A 19,956-nucleotide genomic window follows, 5' to 3' on the forward strand; every position below is an offset into this window, starting at 1 on the left:
GGGGACTGGATTTCAGAGTCAGGTCAGAGTCTGAGGGAGACAGAGGGAGGCTGGGTGCCTGCACATGATGGGGGGTGGGGGGACGGGCACCTAAACAAAAGCAGAAGCCAGGGCAGCTCCCTGGCAGGGACACAGGCTTCTCGAGGAGGCGCGCTCCTCTTAAGGGGCCGGTCCCCGTGGAGCTTCAGAGCCCAGGATCTTGCCAAGGCTCTGTACTGCGGAGAAGAGCTGAACGAAGGCGCTCAGAGCCTTTGTGTCATCTTCCCCCGTCAGCAGCGGGGGCAGGGCAGGGGGGGGCGGAGGGAGCGTTCTGGTAACTGCCCTTCTCCTGGGGCAGAGCTCCTGAGGGCTGAGCCCCCGGGAAGTTCACCTCAGCACACCTGCCCGGCTCCCGCCAACAGCCTCAGATGCCCACCATGCGTGTGCTCCCCACCTGAGGCTCTCGTTCCCCCAGCAGCCCACACCATCATCCTGGGACACACAGCGTCCATCTCACTCCTTTTAAGTAGCTGGCGGGGTGCCTGGCCTGCTGTTGCCGATGGATTGCGCCCCCGGCCACCTGCTTCCCTGCCTCTGTGGATCCCCTCATCATTCTGCCTTTCTGGGGCGCCACTGGGAAGTACCCCTGCTCTCTTCCCGGCACCGGGTAACCCCTCAAGAGACTCTGCTCAAAGGTTGCAAGGTGGTCCAGGGATTTCAAGTGGCGGTCCCCACTTTTTCCTTATCTCTCCCTCCCTGCTCATAATCCTGGGGGGGCGGCGAGGTGGCCTGGGATTGGAAGCCTCCCCACCCCTGACCTGGGCCATGCGGAGCAGACACAGCAGAACAGAGAGAAGCTCCAGGCTCTGGGACCAGCTCCCCTCAAACCAGCGTGAGTCGCTGCAGGACTCAATTTTGTCTCCCTTCAAATGCAGGAGTATATTGATAGCAATCAGCTTCTTCTGTTCCAAGCTCCTCAGACACTGTGAAGTAAGCCAAGAAGGCTACACGCTCCAACCAGGAAAGGCTGTTGGACAGCTGGCCCCTGCCCGAGTCAGGCCCCTCACACCTGGCTTCCCAGAACATCCTCACAGACTTAAGAGCAGAGTCTCTCCAAGGCTGACAAAGCCTTCGGTTGCTTCTCAGCAGCATGCAGAGGGGGGAGCCAGGAGACCAGCGCGGAGGCACGCTTCTGAGGGCCTCTGCGCCTCAGTTTCCTCATCTGTGCACCCCAGGATGCTCTGGAGGAGGTACAGAGGACCTGGTTCAGCCACTAGCTGGGGTCACACCCCACACAGGGGTAGACCAAAATTGGGGAGAATCAAAATGAACAGACACAGTCTTTCAGCAGGTCCAGCACAGCCTGTTTCTAATCTAGAAAGAGAACTGCTTCTTCAGTTGGTTCCCCGGGTGGAGCAGCTGGCATGCGAATAAGAGCTGAGGGGCCTCCTCCACGTCAAAAGGGTTGCATGAAACAACTAGTAAGAAACGCAGTTTAAAGGTCGATGTGCCATGTTGACACAGGGGTGGTGGAGGAACCGGGCTCAGCTGAGGTGGAGGGAGCGCCTGGAATGGAAAACGGAGGGAGTCCCCGATTTCCACATCACAACAACGTCCAAGTCGTCCTACTAACAAAGCACCTTAGATTCGGGCCCTCTTCCCAGAGGGCGCCTGGAAGCCAGGATGGGAGGAGGGCCTCGGGCTCTTAAAGGCTGGTAAAGGCTGGGCTGGGCTCCAGAAGCCCCTCCCAGTGAAGGCCTGCATTCCAGTCCTGCCCCTTCCTCTCCTCTCCCAGCCCCTCTGGATTGGATAATCTGATCACCAGCACACACCTCTTTTCCTGACTCCTCTCATTTCTGCAAGGATCCCAGGGCCCAGAATCATAAAAGCTGATCTGTAGGAATTGTCACTGGCTCCCCTTGAAAGCAGGGGAAGGGGAGAAACACACACACACACACACACACACACACACTACCCGTCTCCAAAAATAGCACTAAACGAGCCTCGTCGGCCTGAGCAGATCAACAGGGAAGATGGTGCGGGAGACAGAGAGCCGTGCTGTCCTAATAACGAGAGCCACAGGTCACTTACAATTCTCTAGTAGCCACACTAAAGAAGGTAAAAAGAAGCTGTGATATCAATGTCATAATATGTTTTGTTTAATCCAATATGTCCAGAATATCATCATCTCAACAGGTGATCATTTAAAAACTTATTACCACAATATTTTACACTCCTTTTTATCATCCTAGTAAGTCTTCAAAATCTGGTGTGTATTTTACACTTAGAAGACGTGGCTCACGCTGCCGTGTTGGATGGCAGGGCTCTAGAGGAGAAAGAGAGGCAAGAGGCAGAGAAAGGAAAGGGAAGAGAGAGGATGGGGGTGGGGGCAGGGGACAGGAGGAGGAAAACACTGGCCAGCTGACAGCCATGTCCTGTGCACCTGCTGGGAAACAGAGGTTGACCTTGGCAGGTGAAGGGTACGTGACGTGTCATTCTGGGCCTCAATGTCTCTGCTCTCTGCATGCCCACACTCCATGGGCCACCGAGAGGTAATAAAGCATCCCAAGCCTTCCTTCCCAGGGTGGAGAGGGTTCTTGGCCCCGACGAGGGCCTTCCCCAGAGCGCCAAGCCAGCTTTTCTAAGGCCCAAGTGGGGTCATGATTCCTCAAAGGATCTTTAATGGAGAACTTCCAACTCCTGTTGCCCAGAAGCGTCCCGAGAGCACGGAGAGCTTTAGCTGCACACGGGGACTGGAGGCTGCACACCTGCCTGCAGGGTGTGTGAGACAGGCAGCCTGGGGGGCAGGGCCTTCACCCGGGCTACAGGGAGAGACCTGTTCTCGTGCGCCGCTCAGGGAGAAGGTCCTGAGCTTGCTGGCATTTCCCGGGGGTCTGAGACTTCCCGTGGGAAGAAGAGCTTGCCCAGGACCCCGGCTTCGGTTCCGCCTTGCATGGCCAAGCGGGGCCTCTTACCTTCCTTCAGCATCCCCACTTTGAGGCATTTCATGAAGCGACAGGCCTGGCAGGACTTGCGCCTCCGTTTCGTGATCTCACACTCGTTGGTGGCCGGGCAGCTGTACTCAATATTCCCTGTAAGCAGACACAGAAGGGTTGCCAGGTACTGCCCCCATCTGCCAGCCACAGGCTGGATGGGGATTCACCGACCAAATCACTACTCTCCAGCCCCGAGGTTCCCACAGGGCAGTGGTTCTCAAAGTAGGAGGTGCTCCGAGACACGTGCCAGGGTGTTTCCTACTCTCTTAAATACAGAGATCCCGGTACCAGAGGTCAGGTCGGCCAGGCAGCCACAGCTTTGAAGAATGGTCACCCACAGTTTTGAAGCCACCACTGAACTGGGACATCAAAACTCACTGAGCTGACATTTTATCCCAAGCAGAGAAATTTTATCCCACTGCTGACCAAAACATCAGTGTGGCCCACCGGCCCTATGCCCTCCAGCCTGGGCCCCAACTCATGGGAAAAACCTCTTGGCAGCTCTGAGCCCGCAGGGACCGGGGCCTGCATCCCACATCCCACGGCAGAGGCCCAGGCCACCCAGCTTGGCTGACCTTGAGAAAGTCACTTTCCTCTCACTGAGTTGCAGTTTCCTCGTCTGCAAAATAGTCTGGTATCTGCTAAATGAAGGACTGAGCGGGACCAGGTGCAGAAGACTGCCTTAAAGATCGTAAAGCGCGATTTGAAGGGAGCTGGTGATTTTAAGCACAGTTCATCACTGCAGAGGGAAACTGTGATTAATTTTCCATGTCACCCCTTAACTGGGTGATAATAATGGCTTCCGTGAACCTGACCCCATGCTCCTAGTAGGCTGTGAGCACCACGAAGGCAAGAGGTGTGCTGTTCATCACGTCATCTCTATTGCACTGAGATCAACCCCTGCTGCCCAGAAGGCGTGCAAGACCAGCCTGCTGAATAAAAAATCTACCGAATCCTCATAGCAACTCCATGACGTAGGTACTGATACCATCCCCATTTTACAGATGAGAAACCTGAGGCTTACAGAGTGGTTTACAGTCTTATTCAGGATGAGCTGATCTTCGAATGCTCTGGGGAGGCCATTGTCCCTTTGCAGGGCCTCATCCTGGGAGGGCTGACAGCATGGTCGGGAGAGGCTGCAGCTGCCTTTCTAACGTAGGGGCACAGCATCTGCCCTGAGTGCTCTTACGTGTCTGCACTCATGTCACAGATGTGCACTGTGCAGCTATAACAAGCCTGGAGGCCAAAGGAAAGGCAATGGGAGGGGGAAAGGGACTGGAATTGTTGGGGGTGGGCGGAGAGACAGGCAATAGAAAGATACAAGTGCAGGACAGCGGACCACTGTGCCGTTTTGGATTTTATCATGTCTCCTCGGCCCCCGTCCCAGCCAGTGCAGTCTGCTTGAGTCTGTGGTTTTCAGAGAACAGACTCTGAACTACTGCAAACCTTTCATCCCAACACCCATCCAGCTGCCACCTTCTCAGGGAGCAGGGACAAGTGATGCCCAGCAAGCCGCTTGCCCAGATTCCCCTCCTGGGCCCAGCTCACCCAACAAGGACACTGCCCGGCACGGAGCAGCCTCCAAAAGGCCACTCCCAGCCCTGCACCGTGCTAGAAAGGGCAGCTCCAGGCCTGCCTGTGCCCAGAACCCCGCCCCCCACCACACACACACAACCCATCCACTTTAGCAGCAATAAAAGCCACCTTCATTGTGCACCTGCTATGAGCGTGACCTGCCTCAGATCCCTCAATCCTCACGGCAACCCTCTGGGACCCACCAGTGCCCCATTTTACAGACCAAGAAACTGAGAGTCAGGGAGCTGAAGTGAGTTACCCGAGGCCACACAGAGCCGCTGTGCCACCCCTGCACCCCACAAGAAGCTTGGGGACTTCAGACAGGCCCCTATGCTAACCCAGCTACTGAGGTGGTCTAGAGGAAGGGGAGAGGGGCTGTCCTCAGGTGTCCCCGTGCCTCAGCCTCCCCAGGTAGCATTTGGATTTTCTGAGAACAAGCATGAACCAGGTTCCACCACTGACAAAAGTGTTTTGAAGTACTGAAATCATTGAGCCCCAATTACAAGATGCCTAAGTACAATGAGCACTCATAACGTCCCAGTGAGGATTCCGATCCTCATTTTGTACAGGTGAGAAAACGGAGGCTCACAGAGGTCGATTTGGCTGGAGCACCTTATAGATCTCTCTCTCTCTCTCTCTCTCAAGTCCAGCCGGCACCATGCTTCTGTGGGGAGGGGGGCCAGAAGCCATCCTCTGTGCTGGAGGATGGGAGGTAAGAGGAAAGGGGAGGCATAAAGATTCCGTGTGCCCCTCCCTTCCATTACCTGACCCTAACCATTTCTTAGGTCACTCTCTTTGTGACTTCTTGGGAAATAATTTCAATATTCACATAAGCATGGTAAGATTAAAAAGAGAAACAGGGGAGGGATAAATTAGGAGCTTGGGACGTACAAATAAACACTATTATATATAAAATAGATAAACAGGGGCTTCCCTGGTGGCACAGTGGTTGAGAGTCCACCTGCCGATGCAGGGAAACCTACAGGGAACTATATTCAATACCCTGTAATAATCTATTATAGAAAAGAATCTGAAAAAGAATAGATATATATGTATAACTGAATCACTTTGCTGTACACCAGAAACTAACACAACATTGTAAAGAGAGAGAGAGAGAGAGAGAGAGAGAGAGAGAGAGAGAGAAACAGAAAGGAAGAAATCCCATACATAAGCTAGTCCATCCAGGTCTATCCCGGCTTAGAAGGTTCTGTAGAATTTGGCCCCGGCCTCCACCCCACGCCCCTCCTCTCTCTCCAGCTTCGCCTTCCCCATTGCTCTGCGTAACTACCAGTTCCTGGAACTCAGTGACCTCCCAGGCTCCCAGGCCTTTGCTGCTTAGGACAAGGCCACTCTGCTCCCTCCGCCTCCTGGCCTGGCCTGCCCACACCTCCTGGTCCCCCTTGGGAAGGTGACCCTTCTCTCCATCACCCGGTCGCCACTGTGTGTCTCCTCCTCCCAAATCATCTTTTCTCTGTAGTCCCAGTGCCTGGCACACAGTAGGTGCTCAATACACACTGAGAGCTAACACTGACGAGAGCTTGTTATGAAGCAGCTGCGGTCCTACTTTTCTTATGTTGAATCTTTAATTTTCCCAACAACACTGGAGGTAAACATCTTCCTCTCCATCTTACAGATGAGAAAGGTGAGCAGAGTCCAGGATGAGGCAGAGCAAGGACTTGAAACCAGGGGGTCTGGCTCTGCTCTGCTCCCCTGGGCGGTGAGTTTACAGGGCCTGGGGCATGGGGACTCGGGCCCCCTTGGGATGCCACTTGCAGGTGGCTAACTCTTCATGTTCACTGGCCTCAGCCCCCCAGCCAGCCTGTCAATCCCTTGAAGGACAGATCTTAGGTTGTCACTCCAGCAAGGGGTCCATAAGTATCTGTTGATTTGGCACTGCTGCTCTCCCAGAACAAGAGACTGAGCATTAACAAGAACCTAGGGATGTTCTTGACTCTGTGGGTGTGGCTGTGTGTGTGTGTGAGAGGGAGAGAGATCTAATTTTTATTTATTTATTTTTGTTCCTTTCAATTTGTTTTATGGCCCCAGCGGCTGACTGCCAGCAAAGCCAGGCTGGTGGCCTTGCCTTGTAATTTCTGTAAGTGCCTTCTTGATAAAGTGATGAGATTAATTCATCAGAATTCCTGTGGTCTCTGGAGGGCAGTCTAGGAGAGCACAGGAGCAGGGAGGGGCGTGTATACACACACACACACACACACACACACACACACACACACACACACTCACTCACCAGGGGCTGAGGGGTGGCAGGGTTGGGGATGGGCTCTCACAGGACAAGGACACAGCCAACATCTAGCATAAATTCAGAGTTCTAACCTGGGAGTGTGCCCAGTATAGACATATGCAGACTCTACCTCAGGCAAATCACCCAACTTCTCTGGGCCCCAGCTTCCTCATCTGTAAAATGGGCACAATATGTTCCCAACTGTACAGTCCTGCGGATTCAGCACATAAAGGGCTTAGTGAAGTGCATGCACTGGGTGGCAAGCAATCAAACTGAACATGCTTATTTTTACATGCATCAGGGCTGCCAGGGTACATATAGCCAGAAGACCCCAGGGTAAGTCCTTTCCAGGTGTCAGACCTGAGGCCAGCCACCCATTCTGCCATTTAAGAACATTAGGACCAGGCCTCCCATAGATAGACCTCAGAGCTGATGCTGCCTGTGGGAGGGAGGGAGTCAGGAATGATCTGGATTTCAGTGTGACCTCAAGGCACAGGGGAACTCCCCACCATCAACTCTCTTCAATCCTGTGCCCCAGGAGAAGGAAAGCCCAGGGGCATCCCCATCAGCTGTCCTGAAACAGCTGCAGGAAAGTGGGCAGTCCCCTCCCTGGGGCTCAGGGATGGGGGCTGCAGAGCTTAGATAAACAGCTCTTGAGGAATTTATGGGCTCAGGGGCTGCTGGCTAACATCAGAGCCTGAATGGCCACCATTTTTAGCTCTGGAGTGATAGGGCTGGGCTGGGAGTCACTTGGTTCCACTCCCTTATTTATCTCACTCCTGGAGGAGAGAGACTCCCTTTCATCTCTGCACGGTCCACTGTCCTCAGCTCTCCACCCTTCCCTCCTCCTTACCCTCCAGCTGATGATCTCATTCATGCCACTGGCTTCAGCTTATGTAACTGGCAAGGAAGGGCAGCAAGAGGCACTGTCTGTGCTTCAAACCCTTATATCCATCTGCCTGTTGGCTACTTCCACCTGGAATTCCCTTGGGTTCTTCATACTTCCTCCACTTGAACCCATCCTCACCCAGACTTTCTCTTACTGTGTTCCTTGTCTCAGCAAAGCCATCACTAAGCCACCCGCCACCTGGGTCAGAAACTGAGGTGGCATCGTAGACTCATGCCTCTCCTTTACTTCTAAGGTCCTTTTCATCCCACCTGCCTGATATTTCCACCCTCCTTCCCCTCCTGCCGCAGCTAGTTCCCACGCCCGTCGTCTCTTCCCTCTCCTCTAATGCACTTGCTTCCTCTTGTCACCACTGCCCTTTCCAATCAGTCTACCCTCCACACCGCCCCTGGAGAGACATGAATAACTCCTGTGCAAAATGCCTCGATGGATCACCCACTTATGTCTGCATGCCTTCCCAGGAGCCCACTAAAGGGCAGCAAGGGAGTGAGAACAGTCACGGAAGAATGAAGGAAGTCAAAACCAAAGTAACCAGAGGGGATTCCAGATAAGAAATAAGCCCTTGTACCGCAGAACCTCAAAAAGCCTCAGGTGTTGAAGACACAGTAGAAGATGGAGTGAGGTATGGGAGTAAAAATAGGAATTTGCTGGAAGTCTGTATTTAAGGAGTACTTAGCTGCCACTACAGGTGGCCACCAAGGATCTCCCCACAGCCTGCACAAGAGAAGCCAACTTAATCTCTGGAGAGTATAAGCAAGTGAATCCGGACTCAGGGGCCCCAGGCTTAGCTGAGGGCAGAAGGGAAGCTGAAGTTTCCGCATACTGCACACCAAAGAGTGAGACCGCCCAGCCCCACTCCCCAAGCTCACTCCCCAAATTCTAGCAGGCAGACATCTACTCCACACCCTCACTCCCACCCTCCACTCTCCACTCCCCTAGCCCGAAGATGGGAATTTGTAGCAATCTTCTCTGGAAAAACAAATGGCATCAGAGAAAAGACCAGCAGGTATAGGGGCAGGACAGGAATAAAGACACAGACGTAGAGAATGGACTTGAGGACACGGGGGAGGGGGAAGGGTAAGCTGGGACGAAGTGAGAGAGTGACATGGGCATATATACACCACCAAATGTAAAAAAGATAGCTCGTGGGAAGCAGCCACATAGCACAGGGAGATCAGCTAGGTGGTTTGTGACCACCTAGAGGGGTGGGATAGGGAGGGTGGGAGGGAGGGAGGGAGACGCAAGAGGGAAGAGATATGGGGATGTATGTATATGTATAGCTGATTCACTTTGTTATAAAGCAGAAGCTAACACACCATTGTAAAGCAATTATACTCCAGTAAAAATGTTAAAAAAAAAAAAAGACCAGCAGATAAAAAATAAGCCAAAGGAAAGCTCCTTCTATGCTTTTTATCCCTGTTTGCATTTAAGACAGCCAAGGATTATCACTACATCTGTGAAAAGCTTCAATATAAAAACTAACCAAGATAAACAGGGGGAAAATTATGTGGGAAGAAACCAGGACAAAGCAAGAAGGAGAAATAAACCTCCACAAGCAATACTCAGTATACTGTTGACTTGAGAAGATAAAAATACTGCATTCATGAAACAAGAACAGCATGCAATAAAAATAAAGTATAAAATGGAGCTCAGGGACTTCCCTGGTGGTGCAGTGGTTAAGAATCCACCTGCCAATGCAGGGGACATGGGTTTGAGACCCAGTCCGGGAAGATCCCACATGCCGTGGAGCAACTAAACCCGTGCGCCACAACTACTGAGCCTGTGCTCTAGAGCCTGCAAGCCACAACTACTGAAGCCTGCACGCCACAACTGCTGAAGCCCGTGCACCTAGAGCCCGTGCTCCACAGCAAGAGAAGCCACAGCAATGAGAAGCCCGCACACCTCAACCAAGAGTAGCCCCCGCTCACCACAACTAGAGAAAGCCCGTGTGCAGCAACAAAGACCAATGCAGCCAAAAATAAATAAATAAATTTATTTTTTAAAAAATGGAGCTCATAGAAATTAAAAATACAAAAAAATTCCAAAGAATTAACTAAGCAGCTACTCTAAAATAGAACAAAAAATCAAAGAGATGGACAATAAGCCAGAAAAGAGGTAAGAACTAGAAGATTGGTCCTGGAAACTCAATATCCAACCCTGAGGAGTTTTTGAAAGAGAAAACAGTGGAGAGGAAGTTATCGCCAAGGGAGAATGGGAAGGCGAGAAGAGGGGAGGGACGAAAATGTCTAAGACCAGAAGAATATGAGTTTCCAGGTCAAAAGGCCTGCTGAGAGTCCAGAAGAATGAATGAAAATGACCTGGACAGCATTATAGAGGTGGAGAACAGATCAGTGGCTGCCAGGGTCAGGGAGGGAAGAGACAGGGAGGTGGTGTGGCTGTAAAAGGGTAGCACCAGGAATCCTGTGTGATGGAACCGTTCTGTATCTTGACTGTGGTGGTGCTCACAGGAATTTGCAGTGATAAAACTGCACAGAACTTAACACACACACACACACAGATGAGAGTGTACAACTAGTAAAATCTGAGTAAGGCTGATGGATATCAATGCCATTTTCCTGCTTGTGGTATCTTGCTATATATACTTATGTTATATAGCCCATATGTGTTATGTCATATAGCTACATATAGTTATATATGCTACATTGTTATGTAAGATGTTACCACTGAAGGAAGCTGGGTGAAATGTATGGGATCTATGTACATGGAATCTCTCTGTAATATTTCTTATAACTGCATGGGAATCTACAATTACCTCAAAACAAAAATATAATAATAATAATAATATAGGGCCTTCCCTGGTGGCGCAGTGGTTAAGAATCTGCCTGCCAATGCAGGGGACACAGTTCGAGCCCTGGTCCAGGAAGATCCCACATGCTACGGAGCAACTAAGCCGGTGCACCACAGCTACTGAAGCCTGCGCGCTCTAGGGCCCGTGCTCTGCAACAAGAGGAGCCACCACAATGAGAAGCCCGCACGCTGCAATAAAGAGTAGCCCCCGCTTGCCGCAACTAGAGAAAGCTCACGCACAACAACGAAGACCCAATGCAGCCAAAAATAAATGAAATACATACATTTTTTAAAAAGTATCTGAAGGTACTAAAAAAAATAATAATATAAAGACCTATACACACAACATAGATTTTTTTATCATGGAAGACCAAAAAAAGATCCTAAAAACTTTCAGCAAGAGTGTTAAAAACAAGTCAAGGGCTTCCCTGGTGGCGCAGTGGCTGGGGGTCCGCCTGCTGATGCAGGGGGCGTGGGTTCGTGCCCCGGTCTGGGAGGATTCTGCGTGCCACGGAGCGGCTGGGCCCGTGAGCCATGGCCGCTGGGCCTGCACGTCCGGAGCCTGTGCTCCGCAGCGGGAGAAGCCGCAGCGGTGAGAGGCCCACATACCGCAAAAAAAAAAAAAAGTCAAATACAAAGGATCAAGAATAAGATTGGCCACCATATCTCAAACCATAAGGGAAAAAACCCTCTCTGTACACACACAAATACACAAAACTAGTGCATATACTCGCCACTCTTTTTTCTTCTTAGCACTCATCACCTGACTTTTGTTTATTTAGCTTGTTTATTATCTGCTTTGTTCATTGCTGTTTTCCAACACCTAGAACCATGTCTGGGAAAGAGTGAGGCCTCAGTATACATTTTCTAAGTGAATGAATCAAACTTCTGGACAGCAGCACTAGAAGCTAGAAGACAAAGCAGCAATGGTGTCCAAATTCTGGGGAGAAATTATTTTCAACTAGCATCTAATGTATGGGTTGAAGGATTGAGTAAAGACATTTCCACACATCCAAGATGTCAACAATTTTACCTCTCCTGTGCCTTTCTAGCATGAGCTTCTCCCCCACGCCCCACCCCAAAAAGGAAGGACCCAAAAGGGGAAGAGGACAGAAGATCCTACCAGGAGAAAAGTCAAGGGGACATCCAGGAGGAATTGGCAATAGACAAAGAGATTTAACCAAAAATTGTGATATAACCATATTCAGACAATGGGAAGACGGGAAATGTATGTGTGTTGGGATGGTTTGTATAATGGGAACTAACTCTTCATCTTCCATAACAGGAAGTCAAGAAATAATGTAAAATTGCTGTCAGTAAGTATAGCTATAAAATCATAGTCATAATTAAGAAGACAAAGGGCTAGCAGAAAGATTTTCTTAAATGGCTAACTCTAGATCATGGAGGGAAAGGGAGAGAATGGATAGGGTCAGGGACCCTTATTTTTCATTATAAGAGTTATACTTTGGATCTTTGTAAACTATGTGCATACATTACTTTGGTAAAAGTTAAAAATTCATTTAAAATTAATTTGTTCATTGTGTAAAGATGAAATCTAACCTCCAGGGAAAAGCACATCGGGCCCTTTATGATCTGGCCACCTCTGACCAGTCCACTGTAACCTCCCTCCACCTAGGCCCCCGGTTTGTAGGCTCCAGAAAACCACATGGAGCCTCTGGGCCCTCTCATACCTCCCTCTAGCTGAAACCCCTCCCGGCAAACTCTTCCACATCCTTGGAGCCTCAGCGCGCATGTGGCCTTTTCAGTGACGCCCTCTTCCCTTCTGTCCCAGGTAGGCTTACATGCCCCTTCCTGTTTGCCCCCATAGGCCTCATCCATCACCCCGCCTGCCACACACATACACACACTGAAAGCAACTAGCTTAATGTTTCATAATCAGGATTTTGCATGCTGTCCTCCCTTCTGAACTGCGCGCTTACTGGGGATAGAGATTGTTAGGTCTTTCATTTCTGTATCTCAAGTACAGTGTCTGCCCCCTGAAGCACCCGTTGATCAAGGCAAATAAATTGAAAGCAGGAGTTCCCACCCAGAGAAACCTAGAATTCAACAATGACCTTCCAGTTGTCAAGTGCAATCCCCTCCCTTGGGCCTTCCCCAACCTGGTCCTTCCTGAAGCAGCAGACACCCATCACACCTCTTAAAACCCACTCTGTTAGATTTCATCTCCCTTCTCTCCAGGGACTCTTGTAACGTCTCTGATCGCATCTATATTTATTGCATAGAATCTAAGATGCTTTTGATGGTAAGATTGCACCATTATTTTATATACCACCAAGAGAGGAAAAACATCTGCCAATCAAAGTATGGCTGTGTTTCCTTGACACTAGTATTTTCTTTTTTTTTTTTCTTATTAAAAGAGCTCTTTGAGACTTATTGATAGATACAGATTTGATCATACGCATTCTTGTGGATACATGAAAGGGAAAACATAAGAAAAATAAATTGAAGATATTGCTAAAATTTCTCAGAGTGTGACTCTTCTTAATCCTTTTTGATCAAAGTCATTGTTTTTGTGTTTTTCTACAGTTCGGTCCTCTTTGCTAACAAAGGAGCTGAGGACGCTGTGCTTCTTGAGTGTCCCTTGTTCTCGTAGGGGTCTCCTTCCAGGTCACTGGCCCCCTTCTGCAAGTTTTAATGTGCTTGTGAGGGCAGTGATAACCACATACATCTGTCACCTAGCAGACAGTAATCGGCCCAATTCAGAGATGTTACATGGGGGAAACGTGCATCTTACAACTGACAAAATATGGTATTTCTCAGTCTCCTTTCAAGGCTCTGACCCCTTCCTTTCACCAGGGTCCCTCTTCCTGGCGCCTTATCCCTTCACCCTCTCCTTCAGAGCAGCTTTCCCTAGAACAAGCTCTCCCAGAGGGCCTGTTAAATCAGAGCCTCAGATTCTGCAGTCCTGAAATCTGCATTTCTAACCGGCCCCCTAGTGGAGCCTGTGCTGAGGTCTGGGGACCATACTTTGAGAACCCCTGCCCTAGAGGATCTCATTGGACCCAAAACCCCACTCGGATTTTACTCTTGGGGTCTAGCCCTGCATTTCCAACTGCCCAGGTTAAGGCCTGTGAACTGATCAAACTCAACATGCCTCAGACTTCATCCATTATCCCAACCTCTCCTCCCTGCTCACCCTCCTTCCACCAGCAAAATTATTCTTTCTAGGTTTCTCCCCCGCCAATGGCCTGACCATCCTCTAGTAGCCTAAATTAGAAATCTAAGAGCCAGTCTCACAATCCAGTTACTATTTTTTTATACTGAAATCACTTTCAAAATCCTAACCTCTCCTTTTAACCTTTCTGCCACTGTTGGGGTTTGGATGCTTCTAAGTGGACTGTTAACTAGATCTCTGAACTGGACTGTTAAAATCGCCACCTAGTCTGCCGGCCCCTAGACTCTCCCATCTCCAGCCCATCTTCCCTATCACTGCCAGAATTATCTTGCTAAAAGGAGATGTGATTAATTCCCTGCTCAAAAATCTTCAATGGCTTCTCGTTGCCAAGTATAAACAACAAATAACAAATCCTATTTATCTAATGGTTATCATAGTCCAGGCACTAAGCTAAACACTCTACATTCATGTCTCATTTAATTTCTGCAAGAATATCCTGGGAGCAGGAACTATTTATTAGCCCCATTAGTCCCCTTTTACTGACAAGGAAATGAAGGACCAGAGAAACGAAGTAACTTGCCCAACTTGACACAACTACGAAATTGTAAAGTTGGGATCCTAAGCCAGGTGAAGCAGCTCAAGCAGAAATATTACTCTATACTTTTCCTACCAAGGGCCTGTGAAAACCTTTGACATCCGGTCCCAGCTTCTGTTCCAGTCCCTCACCTACCACTGGTTCCCTCTTGCTGAGCAGAGCACACTCAACTCCTGTGGGCCTCTTCCTGCTGTTCTTTCTACCAAGGATGTTCACTTTCCACTCCAGCTTAAATGTCCCTTCCTCCGGGAAGCCCTCCCTGCTCTGTCTGGCTGTGTCTCACCTGACTTTCACCCTGGCTGTGCCTCTGAAAAGAGGAACTGTGATTTGTTCTTCCTCTCATTGCCTCAGTGCCTGGCAGACAGCAATGTTTTGTGGGTTTAATTGACTCTTTTTATGCATTTGTACAGACGAGGAAACTGAGGCCAGAGGATCCTAGGCCCTGCTCAAGGTCAGCTGGCTGGCGAGTGGCAGGGCTGGGACAGCACTCCACTCCGGGCTCCCACTTACTCCTGGCTTGTCTCTGCATCCCTGTCATAGTCTCTGTCCCCTGGGATCCCAGGCCTCATTCACCAGGACAAAAGGCCTGGAGGTGGTCCAAGGCAGGATAACCCATCAATCATCCCCCTGCCCCTCTCCTTGGGGAGTTTCCTTCCAAGCCTGCATCAGGGCCCCATGTGAACAGAGGGAGCTCGGTGCCAGGGCCTCTTTCTTGCTTGTTCCTCTTCATCTTAAGGAGCTACTCAAGGGGCCTCCTGGTGACCTGCAAAGTTGGCCACTTGCCCTGGGAACACAGGGAAGGGGACAGGGCAGTTTTACCCTCCGCACAGCCCCTCATGGCCACGCAGCATGTGTTGTCAACGGCTTCCATCCCACCTAGAAGAAAATCCAAGTGCTGCACTCACCACGGCCTGAGTTTTATCAGCCTCTCAGCCCCGTCTCCTTCCACTTGGCCTTTACTCACTCATAACAGCCACAATGGCCCTCCTTCTGGTCCTGAAACAGATCCGCTGTTTCCCCTGCCTGGAACGCCCGAACTTCCCCTTACCTTGAAAGTTCTTAGCACGGCCTTACCTAATCCTCAGACTAAATTAGACCCCCTCTCTCAGCCACCTTTGCTCTCATCACTGGTTTTTCTCTTTCACAGTACTCACCTGGGTCTGTCATTATGCCTCTTTGTTATCGTGTATACTGTCTGCCTTACCCCCGAGAATACAAGACCACAGAGTAGGGTCCATTGTTCTGTCTTCAGCTGCCAGCACAATGGTTGGGACTCAGTAAAGTATCACCAAAGAACTGAACAAGTGCTTCCTAAGCTCAGATGTAAGGCAGGAGTTTTCCCCCAACACTGTCCTTTAGAAAAGAGGAAGTGGGCTTCCCTGGTGGCACAGTTAAGAATCTGCCTGCCAATGCAGGGGACACGGGTTCGAGCCCTGGTCTGGGAAGATCCCACATGCCGCGGAGCAACTAAACCTGTGAGCCACAACTACTGAAACCTGAGCATCTAGAGCCCATGCTCCACAACAAGAGAAGCCACCGCAATGAGAAGCCCGCGCACTGCAACGAAGAGTAGCCCCGCTCGCCACAATTAGAGAAAGCCCGCGCGCAGCAACGAAGACCCAACGCAGCCAAAAATGAATGAATGAATTAATTAATTTTAAAAAAAAGAAAGAAAGAAGAGGAAGTTGCTTAATATCTTTATCTTTGTGAAGTCTCTTATCAGAGGTGCTGTGTCAGTCCCTTCATATTGAACAACTGCCTTTTGGGGAGACTCAGTGCCCTGAGAAGACCCCAATCAAGGCTCGTCACAGACTGAATCAGTAACAAAGGCAGAAAGAAATTTAGCCCAAATTTAGTTATTGCTGGGGATATGAACCATAATTAACAAACACTGAGAGTCAAAAGCAGTATGGGGGCTTCCCTGGTGGTGCAGTGGTTGAGAGTCCGCCTGCTGATGCAGGGGACACGGGTTCGTGCCCCGGTCCGGGAGGATCCCACATGCCGCGGAGCGGCTGGGCCCGTGAGCCATGGCCGCTGAGCCTGCGCGTCCGGAGCCTGTGCTCCGCAATGGGAGAGGCCACAACAGTGAGAGGCCCGCGTACTGCAAAAAAAAAAAAAAGAAGCAGTATGGTACCTGGTATGTTGTGGAAACCATGACTATAAATTGACCCAACTATATAAAATAGGTAAACAACAAAGATCTACTGTGTAGCACGGGGAACTATACTCAATATCTTGTAATAACCTATAAAGAAAAAGAATCTGAAAAAGAATATATATATATACACACACACATATATATGTATAACTGAATCACTTTGCTGTACACTTGAAACTAACACAACACTGTAAATTAATCAAACTTCAATTAAAAAATACTGACACAACTAAAAAAGAACTATCCTAATGGTCTATGAAATGTACTTAGTGCTCAAAATAAAAATCTGAGGGACAGCAGCACATACATGCTCACATAATCTCCCATAACCAAGATGAAGTGAAGGTGGTGTGCTCTGGAACACGGCACCAAATGATGCGGAAAGTGGCAAAGACACTTTCATCAAAGAGTCACGTGAAACATTTGATAAACCTTGCCTTCCAAAATGTTAAGAAAAAGTTTTTCAAAAAATAATACATGGTCTTACATAATATGACTGAAAATATGCAAGTTTAACAAAAGGGCATATTGTTGTGGGTTTTGTTTTGTTTTGGGCCACGCAGCTTGCAGGATCTTAGCTCCCCAAACAGGGATCAAACCCATGCCCCCTGCAGTGGAAGCACAGTCTTAACCACTGGACCTCCAGGGAAGTCCCGGAAGGGACTTTCTTTTAAGACTGGAGATACTAACAGTATTTAAATGCTGATGGAAAGGAGCCCATAGGGAGTGAGATGATGAAAGAGAGGAGATGGTGGGTAGGAAGGTCTCTGGGAAGTGGTGAGGAGATGGATTCCAAGCCTGAGAAAAGCTGAGCCTGGGGTGGGAGCCACCTCTCCCCGCATGAGTGGGTAGCAATGAAGATGTGTGCCATCAGTGAATGAGAGATGCTGCCGAGAGTGGGTAGAGCTGGTGGCAACAGGCTGAGGGAGTTCCCATCTGAGGGCCTCCACTTTCTCCATGGAACAGGAGAGGAGGCAGGGTGGTTGCTGAGAGAGGGTCAGAGTTTGGGGGTATAGCTTAGCAGAGATCCCCCAGGTGGCTCCCCGAAGGGCCCCCTCATCACTGCGGTACTCATGACAAAGGTTTTCATTACTGTGGGTCAGCGTCACAGTCCAGAAGCTGGCACTTAGCCCTATGATCCAAAAGCCTGACTGTGCCAGCCACAGAAAAGGGCTCCATCTCTCAGGGGCTGACTCCCATTGCCCAAATTCAGGGACCAGATGTATAAGCACAGGATGCCTGCACACTCAAGTATGATAAGAAATTGATCTACCCAGCCAGCATTCTGTCTAACCAGCAAGGTGGCTCCAAGCAGAAGACCAACAGGGTACCCAGATTATAATCAGAAAGATGTTAATCAAATCCATTGAATGTTTAATCACAATAGGCTGTCCCAGGCTGACTCCCTTTACCTCGGGCGGGGACTTTGCCAAAGTCAGCTTTCTTTTTCTGTGCCTCCAGGGCTGATCCATCCTCTTTTTTTTCTATAGATATGCTAGTAAATTCAATCAGGTTGAGGGTGGTTCCTTTGCCTTGGAGCCTTTCTGTCCCTTCAGGACTGTGCCTTTTTGTCTACCTCCGAGCTCATCTACTCTGGGTGAGTGTCATAAGCCCCAGCACTGACAGCATAGAATTGGACAAAGTGTAATGAAGACTTAACATGCATTACTAGGCATTGAGAGCTGGTGGGCTGCATCTACCTTGTTCAATGCTGAAGTGCAGGGCGGCGGGGGGTGGGTGGGTGAGTAGGCAAGGAATGGCGGTCTGAGGGCTTTCTCCCTAAGTCTATCGTGACTTCTTTGTTTCCATAAATTTCTTCTCATGTTGATGTAACCACCGAATTGGGCAGATGGAAGGGATCTAAGGAGGGAAGGGGGGTTTGTGAGCTAGCATGATTTTCAGAGCTGTCCAGGCGTTTACTTTGTGAATGGATCATTCTGTGACTAAAGGCCTTTTTAAAGATGGCCTACATACCCTCCTTAATCGGGGAGGTGCTTAGGAGACTGCCCTGGCTGGGCTAAGGCTCTGCCTGCAGCCTCGTGTGCTCTAAGCCTTAGATTCCAGCTTCTTGAGGGCAGGTACCCTGTCTCTTTCTCTCCCTGAAGCACCTTACTCAGTGCAGGGACTAAATTAATGCTCTCTTGGTACTAAACTGACTCTGGGGTTGTCCAATTGTAGACCATTTGTTTCCTCTTTATATTTTCCCCATTTTTCCAAATTTCCTACAACTATTATGCTCAGAAACAACAAAATCAAAATCTTTGTTAGAAGAAAACCAAATAATTGATAAGATAACCAGAGCAATCCGTCAGCCTTAGAGTTCACTGGTCCCTGTTTCAGATAGAAACCTTTCTGGTTGGAAATGAGTTACTCTTCTTGTGACAAAGAAACGAGAGTACTTCAGTTCTGATCGCAATAAAGCCTGCTGTTTGTCTTTGGACTTCTAGGAAGAGATCTTTTATCCTTTACGGGGTAGCAAATAACTAAGACTATTTACAAATCCTTCCTCTGGGCTCTTTATTTATTTATTTAAAAAAATTTTTTTTGGCTGTGTTGGATCTTTGTTGCTGTGTGCGGGCTTTCTCTAGCTGCGGCGAGTGGGGGCTACTCTTGGTTGCGGTGTGCGGGCGTCTCATTGCGGTGGCTTCTCTTGTTGTGGAGCACGGGCTCTAGGCACGCGGGCTTCAGTAGTTGTGGCATGTGGGCTCAGTAGTTGTGGCTCGCAGGCTCTAGAGTGCAGGCTCAGTAGCTGTGGCGCAGGGCTTAGTTGTTCCACGGCATGTGGGATCTTCCCAGACCAGGACTCGAACCCGTGTCCCCTGCATTGGCAGGCGGATTCTTAACCACTGCGCTGCAAGGGAAGTCCCTTCCTGTGGGCTCTTGACTTGCAGAGGATGTTGTCAGCACCCAGGCCGCTGTTGAGGGTATGGTAAGGTTCTTGAGTCTACACCAGGCTCTGCTTTCAGAAAATTTAATCCAGAACTCTCCAGCACATTTAAGAATATGGACAGAAGAAAATGTAACTGTCTCTTAAAAAGCAATTTTTCAAAAACCGCCCTCTGAGAGTCTAAAATGGTGGCAATCTTACCAAGATTACTTCCCAATTTGGAAAGAAAAACACTGTTATTTCAGTAGCTTAAATTGGTTTAAACATCTCATGTTTATTTGTCAAATATCCAATGATACTGATTGGATATTGGACTGGAGGTTTTCAACCCTGGTTGAGGCAGGATACTGAGAATTAATGCAGTGCTTTTGACATCTAGAGATTCCAGGGCCTCCTCCCAGACTGGGGAATGTGAAGCTGGCAGGGACCAGGATGCATCCGTTCACTGTGCTGAAGGCTAGCACGGTGCCTGATACAAAAGTGCTCAATCAATATTTGCTGAGAGAAGTTGGTATCATGACTCCTTTGGGGAAAGGTCTAGGGAACTGGGGCCTAGGGTTTTAGGAAAACTTACTCTTTACTGTCTTATTCCTTCGTACTGTTTGAATTTTTACCATGTTTATATTTTTTTAAAGGGTTCACTTAATGAATAAATTTATCTATAACTAAAGTA

The 19,956-nt window shown here is 49.3% G+C and overlaps 1 protein-coding gene across 2 annotated transcripts in view; it reads right to left on the reverse strand.

The window, feature by feature from the left end:
- ESRRB (estrogen related receptor beta) overlaps window positions 1-19,956 on the reverse strand; it is a 176,104-nt gene that overhangs the window by 35,266 nt on the left and 120,882 nt on the right. For both annotated transcript variants that reach the window (XM_024737878.1, XM_024737877.1), the window contains one exon: window positions 2,955-3,071. In XM_024737878.1, the coding sequence (XP_024593646.1) occupies window positions 2,955-3,071 (117 nt within the window). The remainder of the gene's footprint in view (window positions 1-2,954; window positions 3,072-19,956) is intronic.

Source organism: Neophocaena asiaeorientalis, unplaced genomic scaffold (assembly GCF_003031525.2).
Source record: "Neophocaena asiaeorientalis asiaeorientalis breed wild unplaced genomic scaffold, Neophocaena_asiaeorientalis_V1.1 scaffold49, whole genome shotgun sequence".
In the NCBI taxonomy this organism is placed as follows: Eukaryota; Metazoa; Chordata; class Mammalia; order Artiodactyla; family Phocoenidae; genus Neophocaena; species Neophocaena asiaeorientalis.